Below are 18,254 nucleotides of genomic sequence, written 5' to 3' on the forward strand. Positions count from 1 at the left end.
TACACAGAGAGTTTCATCAGTTAGGGACACAGAGTGAGATCCTGTCCCAGACAAAGTAAGAAAACGGTACTTGACAGTCTTGGGAAGGGATGGGAAGGATGGCAACAGCCGGTGGACGCAGTGGGTGAACCAGAGACATGCCTCAGCCGACTGTGGAGATAACCACGTCCACAGAGTTGATCCACCGCCGCCCTGGGTCTGAGCACTCCCGGTCCCAGTGTCACCGCCTTTACTAAATGAGTCCCTCTGTCATGGGTCGCTTGGTGGACGCTGTGCTTTGAATGTCATTCTCTTGGCTCATGCAAGAGTTCACTCTCCAAAGCGATAACAGAGCAGAAACTTAATCTAATTTAACGGCGAAGCACCCGTTTAGGACGTGGCTGGACTTGGCTTTGGTCTTTACCGTGCAGCCCATCACGAGTCCTAGCTTTCCCAGGAGAGGAGGGGCTGGAGAGAGACGACTCAGCGCTGAAGACTGCTTACTGCACTCTGCACTCGTACTTGCAGAAGACCAGCACCTGTGTGGGGTGACTCACAATGCCTGTAACTGCAGCTCCAGGGGATCCGATGTCTCTGGCCACACACACAACCCACATGCACGATTTAAAATAATAAATCTTAAACAACCAAGAGTGAGGGTGGAGACGCAGCTCACCGGGGAAGCTCTCCCTAGCGTTCTCAAGGCCCTGGGTCTGGTGCAGCAGCCTCACTTAGGAGCATGGAAAGCTAATTCAAGAGCCGTCAGAGGTCGGTTGCTAGGACTTGTGGGGATGACTGGTGACTGTGGGCCCGCTGTGCCGTTGCCTGAGTCTGGACTACAGGAATTGGAAGACGCTGGAGGAGAGGACACAGAGGCTAAACTTCTAAACCTGTCTGCCCCTGGAATGCTTGGCCAGCCAGTGCTTGTTAGTGAGCCGGCGCCTGGGGACAGTGTAGAACGTAAGGTGAACGCCAGCGTTCCTCCTCCCCTGGAGGGCATTTAAAAAACATGCAGGCTTTTGAATCGTCCTTCTCTGGCCCCTTCGAGGTAACCGTTGGATACGAGCACAGAGACAGCGTTAAACAGCTGCTCTTTATCTTGTTGGTTGGTAATGTGATGACACCAAAGGAAGGTGATTGGTGTAATGGGCGCAGACCTCAGCACAACTGACTCCATGATGGAAGTACCGTTCAGGCTGCAACACTCAGCACGTAGACAGAAGCACCTGCCAAGAAATGGAAACAAAGACCCAACCATCAAAGTCCATAGTCCTGGGAAAGCCTCCCGATGCACCAACCTTGGCTTCTGCGGTTCCATTCCTGGCTAATTGTTCTTGTTAACCGAAGTATGTCAACCCAGAACATGTTTTTTTGTGCTTAAAAGCTCATGCTAGAAAAGTTCAGGGGTACACTGGGATCCCAAACACCCAGTGTAGTCCCCAGTTGCTAACAAAGACTCCCTCTATTGGCCTAAACTCACGTCCCGAACAGTCTCCTCTAGTGAACGCCCCATTGCAGAATTAGCCATTACAGAAGCGCTGTGAGCACTGAATAAAACTAATGAGTAAATTTTAACTAAGAGGAGGTCACACTTACTCGCTCTGTATGCCCAGGCTGGCCTCAAACTCCCAGAGATCCCTCTGCCTCTGCCTCCTGAGTGCTGGGATTGGCGGTGTGAGCCAGCACGCCTGGCTCACACAGATTCAGTCTATGTGCCTGCAGTGAGTGCATGCAGTTAGCTGTGTTGGAGATAGCTGCCGGCGGAGGATGACTCTAGAAATACCAGGAGGTGATCGCGCTTGACCACAGCTGACGGGCCTAGTGGGCGTGTAGGTAATCCAGGCTGAACAGCTGGATCTTCTCTCTGCAAGATGAGGAAGGAAGGCTGGAGGCTGCTGTGGCCCAGGAGTGACGGATAACTCAAGGCGTGTTGCTAAGGCTCGCGTGGGCCATTCTCTAGTAGTAACTTCCTCAACTGTTCAGGTCCCACAAGCTGAGCCAGTGTCTATCCTGTAACTACTTCTAAATTACATTAGCCAGGGTTAGCTTCCTCCCTTCCTTTCTTCTTCCTCCTTCTCTTTCCCATTCTCTCTCCTGTTCATCTTAAAGGTGTGTCTCACGGTTAGCCCAGGCTGGCCTTGAACTCTTGATCTTCCTGTTTTGGCTTCCCCAGTGCTAGGCTTTCTGGCACATACCACCATACCTGGTTTCTCTTGTTCACAGGTAACAGCCCTAACAGGCGGCTCCATGCTAGAAATGTCCTTTCTTTATGTGTCTGCTGACATCAACAGGTAGCATTTTCACTCGACAAGGAACGTGGCTCCCTCTGGACAAAACAGTCTGAGAATTGGAACTGTTCAGCTTTCGAGTGCAGCGTCTACAAGCAGTGGACTGGCCGCGTGGATTCCAGAGCAGAACGGGAGCTGAAGAGGTGAGTTTGGAAGCCACCAGCAGATGGGTGGAGGGAGTAAATGAGACCATAAATTCCATTCTGGGCGATTGCATCCTGCAAGAAGGGCAAAGGTTGAAGAGGAGGTACCAGAGGACTTGAGTTCCTAAAGCCAGGTGTGGTGGCTCACGCCTATAATCCAGCACTGAGAGGCCGAAGCAGGAGGACTGATGCGAGTCCAAAGCCTGCGCTACTGAGCGAGCTTCCAGCCTGCCTGAGCTGCCTTGAGACTCTACCTCAGAACAAAAACAAAGACGCCGCTGGAGGAAAAGCCTGAAATCCCGGAGGCGGACCGAAGAGGGACTGCCAGAGGAGGGGGAGGGACTCTGGGAGAGAATGCCTCCTGGGCTTCTCCAGGTCAGAAGTCGGAGAGAGGGGCAGGGGCCAACTGTGTCAAACGTGGGGTCCACTCACAGCCCCCCTGATTAGCGGAACAGAGATATTGGGAACGTCTCATGTTGAGAGTGAGGGATTTTAGCAAGTATAAAAGTGGTGTCACAGTGGTCCCCAGCTTTTCAGGCACATTGGCTTGTCGGGAGCAGGGAGCTGACTCTGAGATAACCCCGTGGAGATTGTGGGTGACTGGGTAGAGGCTACAATGGCTGCACTTGTTTCTATTTATAGTAAGTGGAGGAAGGTTACCAAGCCCTGCTGGCTCACGGTGAGACCGAGTCCCTTTCTCTTTGCTCTTGTCCAGTTCCCACCCTTCTGGTTGTGGAGAACTTGAACCCTTCTGCCTGGTTTCCCATACCCCAAATAACTATCCAGTTGGCCTCCACAGAGTCCCCTTTCTTCTGCTGTCCAGAAGACCTCGGGATTCTCTGCTGTCTCCCGGACACACTGCTTATACCCGACCACAGTTTCTAGGCGCAAGGGGTGAAGGGCTTTGCTGAAAGGTGACTTTATTTGGGGTCTCCACACACAGAACGGCATTCATCAAAGCTTGTTCCTGTGAGGGAGAGCCAGCCCACTGCCTGTGTTCATACGCCTTGGGTGCTAAGAACGGTTTCACATTTTTTAAAATGACTTTTTTTTAAAGCAAGAATGTTTCACATGGAAATGATGTTAAATTCACATTTTTGTACCCATAAAATAAGAGAGTTAAGGACAGAACTTGAGGGACCATCAGCAGAGATCAGATGAGAGGTCCAGCAGGGAGAGCAGCAGTAGAGGCCTGGGAAGCGTGGGGGGCGGGGGCAGGGCAGAGCCGAGCAGTTTTCTGCTCTGGTCTCATTGCCTGTGCTGTTCCTGGCAACCAGAGAGGCTTTCTATGTGTTCTTCACAGAAAGTTTGCAGACTCCGGTTTAGAACGCCAGGTGGGTGGCTGGGGTTGTGGCTCCCAGATAGAGCGCTCGTCTAGGGTGTGTGCGCCCTAGGTTCCACCTCCAGAGCTGTAAGGAGAAGGAAGTCATGTGGAGAGGCAGGTGGTTGTGTCCCCTGTGTCTCTCCAGGCTGTACCCCTGCCCTGAAGCCGTGTCCCCATCCAGACACCTATAAACGGACGCAGGAGCTGAGCCCATGGCTGCTCCACACGTCAGGAGCTCTTAGCTGTTCTGCCTTTGCGTTTGGCTAGAGTAGCTACAGTTGCTACTTTGATGCATCGAAGGGGGGCAGGTTTGGCATCGTCTCAGCAACACCGACTGGCCACCACTGTGAACCAAGGCGAAAGTGCTTGGTTACTTAATTGCATTGCCACAGTAGCTCTTTCTTAGAGCTCCCCACCCCGCCCTTCTCTTCTCTCTCTCAGACTTGAAAGCACAGGCAGCGACAGTTTCTTCCTCACCTCCCACTCCTCAGCCCACCGCAATCTGGAGTTGACTCCTACTACAACTCCGAGAGCGCTCTCTCTCAGTAGCGCCTCCCCCATCTGACCCTCCTCAGCCCTTCCTGCCTGCGCTCAGAGTGGCTCTGGGAAACTCAGGCCTCACCCTCAGTGCCTCACCCCACCCCGCTTCAATCACCTGCTGCTGCACCTGTTTCCAGATTCTTGGGGATTAGCATATGCAGTGGGAGTCCTCTCTCCTCCTCTCTCGCTCTCGTCTCTCTCTCTCTCTCCTCTCCTCCTCTTCTCTCTCTCTCTCTCTCTCTCTCTCTCTCCCTCTGCTGTATGCAGTACCCATCCTCCAGAACTAGGTCTCCCTCCTGACTCTCCTGGCTGTCTTCCTTGCAGATTTTGCCAGCAGGAGGCACTGGCAAAAGATGGAAGGAAAACAGAAACTTCTAGCTTGTCTCCAATCAGGTGATTGACAGTTACGGCCCTTGTTGGTGGAGGTAGCCATGCGGGCAGTCTGCACCACAGCCTCCGGGGAGAAACACCTTCTCCAGGATTTTGTGCTTGGTGGCAGCTTCTCAGCAGAGGCTGGATGATGCCAGTGTCTCCACAGGGTCGCTGCAGGTGCGGACAGGGATTCTGGCTGGGGGGCTGGGACCCATCTCTGCTAACATCTGTCTTTGTCTCTCTAACATCTTAACTGACTTTATAGATCTGGTTCTGTCGGCCTATCATGTGTGCAGTCCCAGCATTAGGAAGCTAAGGCCGCTGTGCTGTTAGTTTGAGGCCAGTTTTAACTATACATGGAGACCGCGTATGTGTGTGTGTGTGTAGTTGTGGTTGTTTTTATTTTTGTTTGTTTGTTTGGTTTTTGAGACAGGATTTCTCTGTAGCTTTTGGAGCCTGTCCTGGAACTAGCTCTTGTAGACCAGGCTGACCTTGAACTCACAGAGATCCGCTGGCCTCCGCTGGCCTCTGCCTCCCGAGTGCTGGGATTAAAGGTGTGTACCACCACCGCTGGCTGTGGTTATTGTCTTGTTTAACTCAGCCTGAATCCAGGCTTGTCAGTCTCCTTCCTGGACCCTGGGTGGTGGCTGATGAGGCTGGCCTCCCGCTGGTCTGTGTCTGTTTTACCTCCCTCCTTCAGCACTGTCCTCTGCTTTGAGCCTCTGGTTTGTCCTGTGTGCTCAAGCTCTCCATATCAGCTTCTCCAACCACTTCAGCACCCACCACCTCTGTGGACTGTCCCACAGTATCCCAAATTTAACACGTTTAAGATTGTATTTATTCTCTTTATCGTCCCCTCCCTGCCCTGCTTCCTCTCTGTCTTCCTCCTTCTTCCTTCCCTCTAGCCTCCCGCAACCGGGGGCTTCACACATCCTAGACAAGTGCTTTACCACTGAACTACAGCCTCCCTACCCACTGAACTACACCCCACCCCACTGAACTACACCCCACCCCACTGAACTACAGCCTCCCTACCCACTGAACTATACCCCACCCCACTGAACTACAGTCTTCCCTACCCACTGAACTACAGTCTTCCCTACCCACTGAACTACAGCCTCCCTACCCACTGAACTACACCCCACCCCACTGAACTACAGCCTCCCTTCTCCACTGAACTACAGCCTCATTACCCCTCTTACATTTTTTTCGAGACAAGTTCTCTGTGAGTTTCTCAGGCTGGCCTCAAGCTCACTCTGCAGCCCGGCCTTGGACTGGCAGTCTTGTTTGTTCCACTCCCAGGTAGCTGGATTCCAGGTCCTCACCACCAGGCCCGCTCAGCAGCCAAACCCTCCAACTCCCACTTCCTCAGTATCTCCAGTGTCCTAGCCCTTTGATTCAGCCTCACCTGGGACCTTCTCATCCCTAGCTGTGATAGGAAGGCCACACCTTCACTCTGGACTAATGGTGGCATAGACGTTTGTCGGTGGTTTAGTTTTTCCCAAGCTCCAATTGTTTGAGATATCATAATAGCCACTCAAAAATGCTGAATCTGGCTGGCTGTGGTGGCGCATGCCTTTAATCCCAGTGCTCTGGGAGGCAGAGGCAGATGGGTCTCTATGGGTTCGAAGCCAGCCTGGTCTAAATAGTGAATTCTAGGACTATCAGGGCTACACAGTGATTCTTTCTCTCAAAATAATAATTAATAATAATTAATAATAGTGATAATGTTATTTTGTGTCATGCCCTGTTTTTTTTTTCCTACCTGCCTGCCTGTCTGTCTACCTATCTTTATCTATCTATCTATCTATCTATCTATCTATCTATCTATCTATCTATCCAGCCACACCGGGCATTGAGCTCAGTGCCTGCACATACAAAACAGGTACTTTGCCAATGAGTTACCTCCATCCCCAGCACGCTCCCCAGCGTTGACGTCAGTGTTGCCGGCTGAGTAGGTCAGCTTCTCTTTGTGCTGTGTCAAGGCCTACATGGCCAGCTCTTGCCTGGATCTCTAGTGTTCACAATGTGCTTCATCACCAGGGGGACTTGTGGGCACCCCTTACCGCCTTTTGTATCTACGTCACTGAGCTGCAGGTGCCGTAGACCCTTTCGCACCTGCCCACCTTGTCCCGGAGTGCTTTTCTTCCTTCACATTCTGCGCAGATTGGTTTTCCCTGAGTCTCTTACATCAGGTCCTTATTGCTGTGATAAAATGCTTACAAAAACAACAGAAGGAAGGCAGGGTTTGCTTTGGCTCAGCCTGAGGGGACAGCCCGATAGGTGACAGTTACTGCCTCAGGAATAAGAGTGGCTGGCTGTGTGTGCACAGAGTCAAGAAGCAGACAGACGGGAACACTGACATTCAGCTCTTTCCTCCTTTTTATTCAGGGCAGCACCCTGGCCTCATGAACGATGCCAACCATACTTAGGGTGTCTTCTCGTCTCAGTTAGTTCAGCCTGGATATTCCCTGATAGACACACCTACAGGTCTGTTTCCATGGTGATTCTAAGTCTCAGGTTGACAGTCCTGTGCCCCCTTTATTCCCCCAACCTCTTCAAACCTCCTCAAGTCTTGACACATTTTTGTCCTGTGGCTTGGAACCAAAGCCAGGGCCTCAGGCGTGCCAGGCAGTGTCCTCCCGCTGCGTCACCGTCACCCTCAGCCCTTGGCACATTCTCATGTAAACACACTGCATCTGTCCTTGGTCCTTGGCCCTTTAGCACCTACAGACAGCACTAGGCCTTGCAGGCGTCTCCCTGCGTGTCAGCTTTCCATTGTCGTGACAAAATGACGTCACATAAAAGAAAGATTTACCTTGGCCCAGGTTCCAGGTCATGGTCACTCGGTCCCATCATCTGAGTCTGTGCAAGGCAGGACATGGCAGGAGCAAGCGGTGCCACAGAGTGCCCGCGAGGGAGAGGGAAGGGCAGTGATAAGTCTGTCAGGTTATCATGTCTTCCAACGAGCCCTACCTTCTAATGTCCCTGCTGCTGCCCGAGAGTACCATCAGCCTGGGGCCAAGTCTTCTCCCCACATGAGCCTTAAGGTGGTGGCACCCCTTATTCATGAAAGATCCGGTTCAAAAACTCTGCAAATGCCTAAAGCAACAGACAGTGCACACACACACAAACACACACATGCACACGCATTTATATGTGTTTATTATGGTGGGTATTCCCACAACAGTGTCTGTCACAGGTAGACCTGGTGCTCAGGACGGGGCTGTCACTAGGATTCCTGTGGCTGAGCATGGGCACCAGGACCTCCACACTCTTCGACTTCTCAGCGACAGTTTGGTTACTAACAGGATCCTGCCGTCCTGGTGAGGATGTCTTTTTTTTTTTTTTTTTTTTTTTTTTTTTTTTTTTTTTTTTTTTTTTTTTCGAGACAGGGTTTCCCTGTAGTTTCTAGAACCTGTCCTGGAACTAGCTCTTGTAGACCAGGCTGGCCTCGAACTCAGAGATCCGCCTGCCTCTGCCTCCCGAGTGCTGGGATTAAAGGCGTGCGGAGGATGTCTTTTTTAAAAATATTTTTTTCCTTTATATGTGGGTGTTTTTCCTACATGTATGTTTGTGTACCATGTGTGTGCTTGGTGCCTCTGGAGGCCAGAAGAGGGTGTCAGATCCCCTGGAACTGGCATTACAGACGACTGTGAGCCACTGTGTGGATACTGGGAATTGAACCCATGTCCTTTAGAAGAGCAGCCGGTGCTATTACTGCCTGAGCCTTCTCTCCACGCCAAGGACGCTGTGCTCTTCTTTGAGGCCTCAGCCACATACTTCTGGCACTAGACCACCAGGCACTGGAGATGGACTGTTGGAGAGCATGAAACTGGACCACGTGACCACCACCCTCACCTGGCCTGGACGTCCACAGCAGCAAACCCTTCTTTGTCTAGGGACAAACTCCAGTGGCTTGTATTTCAGTACATGTGGCTCCATCACCACCAGGGGACGCCTGTGCATCCTGATGAAACTGTTTCCCCATTTGCATCCTGCCATGGCTGTGCTGTCTTATGTCTGAAGACTGCATGGACTGGAGCAGACCCTTGGGTGGCCTGGCTCCAAGTGCAGACCTGAGCTCCCTGGTACATGCTGCTGCCATTGGTGGTTTAATCTTAATCCTCAACATGACTAGATTAGAATCACCATGGAAACACTGCTGGGTGTATCTATGAGGGTGTTCCAGAAAGGTCACCATGGAAACAAACTGCTGGGTGTATCTTTGAGGGTGTTCCAGAAAGGTCACCATGGAAACACACTGCTGGGTATACCTATGAGGGTGTTCCAGAAAGGTCACCATGGAAACACACTGCGGGTGTATCTATGAGGTGTTTCCAGAAAGGGTTTAAGTCAAGGGATAACTTGCTCTAAATTTGAGCTGCACTAGCCTGTGGGCTGGGTTCCCAGACTGAATAAAATAGAGAATGGTATCTTGGAGGAAGAATTGGGGTCTGAGAGCTGGTAGAAATTTCAGCCTATCACAGCGTTCTGCCAATAGGTAGCATCAGCTCTGACCATTAGGCAGCTCTCTGTTTCCTGACCAGATTCGATGTGACCAGTGTCCTCATGCTTCTGCCACCATGCCTTCCCTACCATGAGAGACTGTCTCCCCACAAACCCTAAGCCCAAACAAACCCTCTCTCCTTAAGCCACTGCATGCCAACTGTGTAACCACAGCAACAAGAAAAGGAACTACACACTCATGTGCGCACATGCGTAGTGCAAGGGATTAACACTGTATCTGTGTGCACATGTGCAGTGCAAGGAACTAACACTAGTATATGTGTGTATGTACACAGTGCAAGGAATTAATGTACATTCATGTGTGCACATGCGCAGTACAAGGAATTAATACACATTCATGTGTGCACATATGCAGTACAGGAATTAATACACACTTGTATATGTGTGCACATGCGCAGTGCAAAGAACTAGTACACTCTGTGTGCACACATGCAGTGATTTTCATATATATAGTAAAGCTTATTCAGCAGCAGCAATATGATAGAACACCAATAACAACATGTTATACAAGTTAAGAGGGGCCAGCAAGATGGCTCAGGAGGTAAAAGTGTGTGCTGGGTAAAGCCTGCAACTTGGAACCCAAGGTAAAAGGAGAGAACAAACTCGTGAAAGTTGCTTTTTGATCATGTGTCGTAGCATGTGTTCAAACACACACATGGATGCACTCATGTTCTCTCTCTCTCTCTCTCTCTCTCTCTCTCTCACACACACACACACACAGACACACACACACACGGTATGTTACACGAGAGCCAGAGCCAGCCACTTTCTCCTTTCTTTCCTAAGCTACAGATCTCAGCTCTCATTTACAGGAAGCCTTCTAAATCTTGACCTGTGTTTCCAAGTCTCCTCCTCTCCTCTTGCCCTTTGGGGCCATTCTTAGTTAAAACAAGGGTCACTAGAAGACAGGCACTCACTGCAGTGACCTCAGGGAGTACTTTGGCAGGTGGTGAGAATGCCAGGAGACACTGGGCTAGTGACTCAGACCTGGGGCAGGATGGAGGGAGGTGAATTCTCACAGGAGGCTCAGAAGGATACAAAGCTCAGAATTTGTTATGCTGGGTGTGGTGGCCCACATGGGCAGCCCCAGCACTTAGGAGGGTGAGGCAGGAGGGTCACAAAATTCTAGGCCAGCCTGGGCTACATAGTGAGACACGTCTGCCCTCCCCAAGCCTGAGGTTCAATTCCCAGCACCAAATGAATCAGGCACATCGGTTCTTACCTATAATCCCAGCGCGATGGTGGCAGAGGCTTGAGGATCACAGTGAATTCCAGGTCAGCCTGAGCTACAGAGCGAGACCCGGTTTCAACACCTCTTGGAAAACCTTGGGTTCAGTCCCCAGCACGGAATAAACCAGGTATGATGGTGCTTGGCTGTAATCCCAGCACAGGGGAGGAGGAGGCTGGCTGATTAGGTCAAGGTCATCTTTAGCTACCTCGTGATTTCTAGGCCAGCCTGGAACACAGGAGCCCCTGTCTCTCCCCCACCCCAAACAATGCAACAAAATGTGCCCCGCCCTCGAGTTATTGGTTTTTTTTTTTTCTGGAACTTTCTACTAGATATTTGCGTGATGAAGTTAATTTTAAGTACCGACCTATGGAAGATGCAACCCAAGATGAGGGGCCCGCTGGAATTTGTAGTCCAGTGTTCAGTGCGGTTTGACCCGGTATGGCGTTCTGCCGCCAGGCGGCGCTGCTCTGACGCCCCAGACAGCCACCTGCTGGAGCCAGACCTTCCACCAGGAGGCGGAGGTCTCCAGGGCCGCTCTTCCTGGCCCAGGCGCCTCCACCCAGCGGGCCAAGTCTTCAAGAGGCGCCTGGCCCCAGGGTTCTCCTCGGTGACTGATGATGTCGAATTCTGCACTTCTGTGATTGGTGTAACCGAAGCGAGACAGGCAACTATTGGAGATGCTCTGTGGAAATGTGATGTGAGTCTGGAAGGGAGCCGGGCACCCGGGACTCCGTAGTAGTAGCTCTTATTTACCCAGGGTGTGAAGGTATGGACGACGAGCAGAAGTCAGGAGCCGGGCTGCTGCAAATGTTGCAGCTTCTGTGGCTGCTGCCCCACTCCTGTGCGGTGCCCGCAGGTAAGCCTCTGGCTCCCCTTTGCGTCCGTCCCGAGGGCAGTGAAGACGATAACAGACTCAGGGGAGAGGCGTGCTGTTCACGGATGGCAAGTCGCCCACGTACTGCACACGCCCCGTCTGTGTGCTAGCCACTTTTCAGACGAAGAAAAGAGACCCGGCTGACTTAAGAGACCTGTGCAAATTCCCACCGTGGGAAAAGGACAGAGCGGGGGTTGGAACAAAGTAAGAGTTATTGCCTAGCCAAGTGTGGTGGCACAGGACAGTAACCCCAGCGCTTAGAAAAGTGGGGGCAGGATGATTTGAGGCCAACCTCTGCTGCATAGCAATGGTCTCAGCCGTCTGCACAGGCCGTCTGCACAGTGGTTGACACTCCTCCAGTGTCAGTGTCCTAGCCTAATCTGTCGTCAATTCGCGTTCTTGACAGGTCTCTTACGTTTCTTATCAGTCACAGTCGGGGCGGCACGTAAGCCAACCCTGAAGGTCCCGCCACAGTGTGTTTGTTATTCTGGGTGCTGGTTGAAAGATTCCTTCTGTCTGGGGGATTCCTGTCAGGAGTTTCAAAGCAGATTGTTATTGCCTGCAGCCAGGGGTTCAGGTCCTCCTGTTCTGTCAGTGCACGGTTGGGAGTGTTTAGTCAGGGAAGAGGCTGTCAGAGAGAGAGAGAGCCCGAAGTGGCCCAGAAGGTCCAGAGACTGCCTTACTTTATACTTGTGACAGGGGTAGCCTAGGTCCACATCATTATGGCACAGGGAGGCCACAGCCCTTCCCCACACCTCTCAAGGCAGGAGTCACACCCTTGGCTTCCAAATTAGATGAAGGTGTCTACTGTGCTGGGGTCCTGGGCTTGGTGAGGAGGTCAGGTTCATTCATGGTGCCTTACAGAGCAGCCGCCTCTGTTGCTTCCTTCTGCAGACATTTGCCTTCTCTTTTGTCTGTGTGATTTTCCTGAGATAGTCTCACGTGCCATCAGCTGACCATATGTTTTTTGAGGCTGCTTTTGGACCCCTGATGCCCCTTCCAAGTCCTGGCAGCACAGATGTGTGCCACGGTGCCCAGCTCTGCTCTTTCCGTTGCTTTCTTGTGTGTAGGGAGGTTGGAAAAGAGTCCTTCATTTCCTCTCCCTCTGCCTCACGGGAGAAGGAACCCTTACTGTTTTCTACCTTAAAGAGAAAGTGCCTGAGCTCGCGTGTTGTTGCAGCCCCTCCTCCGGTGTTGTGGGATGGCCTGCAAAACCACACGTTCCGGCACACGGTGTTCTGCCAGGATGGGAACCCCAGCATGGGGCTCTCCGAGTCCTACGACGAGGACCAGCTCTTCTCCTATGACTTCTCCCAGAACACCCGAGTGCCCCGGCTGCCCGACTTTGCAGCCTGGGCTCAGGACCAGGGAGATGCGTCTGCCATTTCATTTGATAAAGACTTCTGCCAGGTCTTGCTCCAGCAAGTGGGCCCCAAGCTTGAAGGAGTGATCCCGGTGTCCAGAGGTCAGGAATGAGTTGTGGGGCGGGAGGCGCTGTGGTCTTACTCCCCAAATGTCTCCTTTCCTTCGTCCCCCATCTTTCACACCTCCTGGTTCTGCTCTGGGCCTTTCTTTGCTGCTTCGACACTTCTCCCCATTGGTGACGTTGTACAGCTGGACGCTGTCTGTGGGGGAAGCAGATGGTCAAAGGCACTGAAAATTCACCGAATTGATGAAGCTACAGAGGCCAGTTGGCCCCACTGAACGAATGTCAGCATCCTTGTCTGTGTACCAGCAAGATGGAGGGGAGAATGGAGAGGGATCCGGGGGTGAACTTCACCGGAAGGCAGTGTCAGACGCCAGCCTGGTGACAGACAGACAGGAAGTCAGCCTGGATACAGACAGGAAGTCAGGCAGAGGGCTCCACAGGGTCCTAGCTTCCCAGAGCCCCAGATGTCTCCATCTGTCTCAGCTCCATCTCTGTCCTCCCCTCCATGTGCCTCAACTCTCTCCAAACAGTGGCGCTGTCTGAATGCCTCCCTTCTTTCCCTGGCACCTGTCCCCCGGCCACCAGGTTTGCCTGTGCCTGAGGTGTACACACTGAAGCCGCTGGAGTTCGGCAAGCCCAACACGCTGGTCTGCTTCATCAGCAACCTCTTTCCGCCGACCTTGACTGTGACCTGGCAACATCACTTCGTCCCGGTGGAGGGGGCCAGCCCCACGTACATCTCAGCCATCGACGGGCTCACCTTCCAGGCTTTCTCTTATTTAAACTTCACACCGGAGCCCTTTGACCTTTACTCCTGCGTCGTGACACACGAGATTGATAGCTACACACCAATTGCCCACTGGGGTGAGGCCCTTTCCCCTGGAAGTCTGGTCCCTTGGGTTGGAAGGCTCGAGCCCATGGGAGGGGCTTCTTTTGCTTGGACATCTTCAGTTTAGTCCCACCGAAGCTTCCCTGCCTCAGTTCTCCCTTGTTGTTCCCCAAGTCCCTTTGGGCAGAGTGCCCCCCAGCCGGGCCTCCAGGCTGACCTCACTCCCTCTGCTCTAGTACCCCAGAACCCCCTGCCTTCCGAGCTCCTAGAGAATGTGCTGTGTGGTGTGGCCTTCGGCCTTGGTGTGCTGGGCATCGTCATGGGCATCGCCTTCTTCATCTGGTCCCGGAAGCCTTGCTCAGTTGGTGAGTCATTTGGGAAAGCGAGAGAACCAGGCACAAGGAGGCCAGTGTGGGTGTGCCAGTGTGCATGTGCCAGTTTGGGTGTGCCAGTGTGGATGTGCCTGTGTGGGTGTGCCAGTGTGTGTGCCAGTGTGGGTATGCCAGTGTGTGTGTGCCTGTGTGGGTGTGCCAGTGTGGGTGTGCCCATGTGGGTGTGCCAATGTGCATGTGCCAGTGTGGGTGTGCCCGTGTGCGTGTGCCCGTGTGGGTGTGCCCATGTGGGTGTGCCCGTGTGGGCGTGCCAGGATTCTCCTCTGCTTTGGGGCTGATACACAAGCCCTTGGGTGTAGGGGCCTGTGTGCAGCACGATGGGGCTTCATCCTGCTATCTGGGGACCCTGTTATGCACAGTTATTGGGGACCGCAGAGATAGCTTCGAGTAGGGGTGCGGTGGCCTGAGGGCCTGAGGAAGGGTGCTTGGAAGGGCAGAGGTGGATACGAAGGGACAGGGAATGACCAGAATGGAGATGCATGATGTGAAAGACACAGAGAATAAATACAAAGGAGAAGAAAAGGTGTTTGGGGATGGCCTGAGAACGAGGACTCAGCTGAGTGTCTGTGAGGTGACGGGGTTCAGGGAAAGAGGATCCTCCTGGTGACGTTCCTGCACCCTGCTCTCTCCTCAGACTGATTCTTCCTGACCAGAGCTTGGAACAGCACAGGCCTTGCCGGCAGGGATGCCCAGGGTTCTCGTTCCTAAGCAGGGCCTCTCATGGGAGCAGAAGTCCCTGGGATTCCTCAGGGTGTGTGCCAGTGTGCAGGTGTCTCGGCTGAGGGTTCTTTTGACCCTGGACTTGCATCCAGAAGAGACGGAGCCAGGAGCCAAGGGCACCACCCACAACCACCTCATACCTTCCCACTTTGAAGAAATAAACCTTATTTCTTATCGTTAGCTTGACCTCTCCCTCCCGTACTAGGAAAGCATTCTACCGCCAAGCCACATGCCAGCCCACTGAACATGGTTAACTTGTGGGATTTGCTTCTGGACTCCCTACTTGGGTGGCTTGTCATTCAGGTTCAGCATCCCTTAGCCTGGACACAGCCCATCAGGGAGGGAAGTGGGAAAGTCCCTCTCTCAGCTGTCCCAGCTTCTGTCCCCTGATCTCAGCATAGCTGATGATGGCCTTTTTATCCCACCAACTTATGTAAACACATAAGACAGGAAGGCAGAGAGAATCTTCAATAACCAATAAAGTGGTTGAGGAGTTGCATGTGCTTTTGGTTCCCTCTGTGCTATGTTGCCAGTGAAGCTGTTTGACTTTCAGCCCCCTGGGAAATTGGCTCAGGGATAGAAGGGCCTGCCTCTAGCTGCTCTCTGATTGGTCTGATCACTTCAGTACAGCCGTCCTCTTTGATCCTGAAGTGAAGCAGAGCAGCCGGCAAGGGCAGAGATGCACATGTCTTTCCAAGTATGTGTTCAGTACCCTCAGGAACAATCTCAGGGCAACTGTGGGGCACTGTCCCAGGCGGATGGTGGGGGCTGGCGGCACATGACCACGGCTGTGTGGGGGTTGCTCTCGTGGCAGCTGAGCCTAACTCATGAAGTTAGTTTGGTATTGGCAAGGCCATCTCTGTTTTTATACTGTATCAGTATAAAGGAAACCATCCAGTTCATCCCAGGCCTTGGCTCTTTGCCTAGACCACGTTGTTTCTAAGAGCAGAGCCTGTACTGATTGACAAAGACCGTGGGAATGCTCGGCTGTCCGAGTTTCTCTGTGTGCTCTTGGATGAGAGGCTTGCTGTCTCTGTTCTTCACATCAGTGAAGGCTAGCAATGGTGTCCCCTGAAGAGCTGCTGTAACACCAACGGCGATTGCGTGTGTGTGTGTGTGTGTGATGCTCTGTCTTCTCTTTCCATTTTCTACATGTACACATGCTTTTGCATGTGTGTATGGTTACACAGCCCTGTGGGAGGTAGATACAGGAATCCTCACCCCTCCTTCTACCTTTTACCTCACGCATGGAAAAAGAGGCTCTCATTCAAACCTAGAGCTCACCGACATGGCTGGTCTTGCTAGCCAGCCTGCTCCGATCATTGCCCCTCTCTCACCTCTGAGGCTGGAGTTACCAGTGGGCCACCGCGTCTCCCTGGTCTTTCCATGGGCTCCGGGGATCAGAACTCTGGCCCTCATACTGTGCGGCCAGAGCTTTAGCTGCCAGCCCCTCATGCATGCTGGGTAAGCGCTCTAACCACTGGCCAGCACCGCCAGTCCTGTGAATCTCAGTACCTGAGGAATGCTGAGAAGACCTTCACGGGGAGAAGGGGCAGGAGACAGCGTTGTTGCCATCTGTCTGCAGTGCTACAGATCCTAATGATGCCAGAAAATTCCTTCTGCCTCTCAATTTCTTTAATTTTTAAAAACTTGTGTATGTATGGGTGTTTGACCTGCCTATATGTCTGTGTGCCACATGCTTGTCTGGTGCCCTCAGAAGCAGAAGGAAGCATCAGATGCCCTGGTTCTGGAGCTACACACGGACGTAAGCCACCGTGTGGGTGTTGGACTCAATCCTGGTTCCTCCGGAAGAGCAGCAGTGTTCTTAATTGCCGAGCCGCCTCTCCAGCCCATTTCACCTCTATCTTCAGTATTTGATTTTCTCCCTTGGAGATGGTTTTGTTTTTGTTCTCCTTTTACCTTTGTGGATCTGGTCAATACTGCTTTCTGGTTTCTGTTCTACTTCAAATGTATCCAGCAATTTCCTGCCAATCAAAGCTTAAAACTGACTTTTATTATTACTATTATTATTATTGTTGTTGTTATTACTATTATTAATTTTTTGTGACAGGGTCTCACTGTATGGCTCTGGCCAACCTGGAACTTATCATGTAGACCAGGCTGGCCTGGAACTCACAGAGATCCACCATCTCTACCTCCCGAGTAGATTAAACACGTGGCACCTCCTGGATTCTTACCTGCTGACTCCCCTCTGAGCCTCAAGTTCCTCCTCCGTCAGATGACAGGCTTGGAGGAAATGGTCATTGGTCAAGTGAGTGGTAAGGTCCCCAGCTGGCCTCAGACTTGCTTGTGTGATGTGCTCCTCATCCTGCATCCTGCACCCCCATCTGCTGGGATTACAGGTGGGTACCACTCCGTTTGCCTCTCTCATCAGCCAGGCTTAGCTTCTGGATCAAATGAGGTTGAGTGCTTCATTTGGAGGGATGTGCACCCCTGTAGAGCACTCTAGGATACCCTGGCTTAATCTAGAAGCATCCTGAGCTGTTGTCAGTCTGGCGTTCTCTCCGCCTTTGAGTTGAAGTCCCTTGTAGACCTCGAACTCCCAGTGTAGCTGAGGACAGCTTTGACTTCTTGGTCCTCCTGCCCCTCCCCCAAATGTTGGGATTACCTAGACATGGCACCTTCTCCTAGAGCAGAAAAGCTACCCAGCGGGAATCCCATTTTTGGGACAAATTCCTTCCTCATTCTTCCTTGGTGGAGCCATGCCTGTCTTCACTGTAGCTTGTTCCCATCTCAACCAACGCTAGTCCAGCCCACACTCAGCCCCGAGGAAGCTGCCCCCAAGCCTCCTGCCCTACTGTATCTTTATTCCAACTCCCAAGGACAGACTTTTCAGGGTAATGATACTGTTTCCTGATCATGACTTTTTACCAACAAGTTTGCAATTCTCAGTTGGTCAGAGGTCAGAGAGCGGTTATAGAGCAAGATGGCTGCTGTTGTCCCGCTAACACCAGGACTCACTGGTAGTGAGGTGAGTGCTGGTAGAATCTCTTAGAGTTGGGGTTTTTTATGTTGGTCATGAGGCTGAACACCTCTCCACGGTTCCTTTCTCTTTCAGTTACAGATTTAGACATTTTTGTCAGCTTTTGTCATTTTTGAGACAGATTCTCACATAGCTTGGATGACCCAGGATTCCTGATCCCAGCTCCCACCTCCCAAGTGCTGGGGCTTCTGGATTCCATCACCACACCACACTATTTTGCCAATTTTAACTGTATTTTCAGTTTTTTTTTTTTTTTAACTTCTGGGGACAAGTTATTCTTTGCAGTGACTTGGGACAGGATAGGTACAGAAAATGCTTCTCCTGGGCAGCATGGCACACGTCTGTAATCCCAGCACCCAGGAGGCTGTCTCAAGCAAACAAACACACAAACAAACAAAAAACCAAAAGTTTTCCTGTTGGCCGTTTACCAGTGAAGTCTGCGTGCCATTGACTCCCTGACTCCCTGAGCAGAGTTGTGTAGTTCTGGCTGTCAGAGCCCTGTGATCTGGTCGCTGCTGGTTTTATATGGTAAGGGATTGACTGGTCCAGCATTTTTTTTTTTCTGTCATAAAATGGGATCTTGAGTTAAAACCATCTTT

General features: G+C 52.0%; 1 protein-coding gene across 1 annotated transcript; it reads left to right on the forward strand.

Moving 5' to 3' along the window:
* The first annotated feature begins 10,058 nt into the window (after positions 1-10,058).
* On the forward strand, positions 10,059-15,150 carry LOC119823967 (class II histocompatibility antigen, M alpha chain). The gene is made up of 6 exons (XM_038344107.1): positions 10,059-10,534; positions 10,737-11,263; positions 12,462-12,746; positions 13,296-13,574; positions 13,776-13,904; positions 14,566-15,150. The coding sequence occupies exons 2-6, from the start codon at positions 11,176-11,178 to the stop codon at positions 14,568-14,570; spliced, it is 786 nt and encodes a 261-aa protein (XP_038200035.1). The 5' UTR covers positions 10,059-10,534; positions 10,737-11,175; the 3' UTR covers positions 14,571-15,150.
* The last annotated feature ends 3,104 nt before the right edge of the window (positions 15,151-18,254 follow it).

This window comes from Arvicola amphibius, chromosome 9 (genome assembly GCF_903992535.2).
Source record: "Arvicola amphibius chromosome 9, mArvAmp1.2, whole genome shotgun sequence".
NCBI lineage: Eukaryota > Metazoa > Chordata > Mammalia > Rodentia > Cricetidae > Arvicola > Arvicola amphibius.

Excerpts from the sequence above, each read along its gene's own strand:
- LOC119823967 (XM_038344107.1), top strand. The coding sequence starts at position 11,176 with ATGGACGACGAGCAGAAGTCAGGAGCCGGGCTGCTGCAAATGTTGCAG. Across the intron at positions 11,264-12,461 it reads CTCCTGTGCGGTGCCCGCAG|CCCCTCCTCCGGTGTTGTGG; the intron begins GTAAGCCTCTGG and ends GTGTTGTTGCAG. Across the intron at positions 12,747-13,295 it reads AGTGATCCCGGTGTCCAGAG|GTTTGCCTGTGCCTGAGGTG; the intron begins GTCAGGAATGAG and ends CCCGGCCACCAG.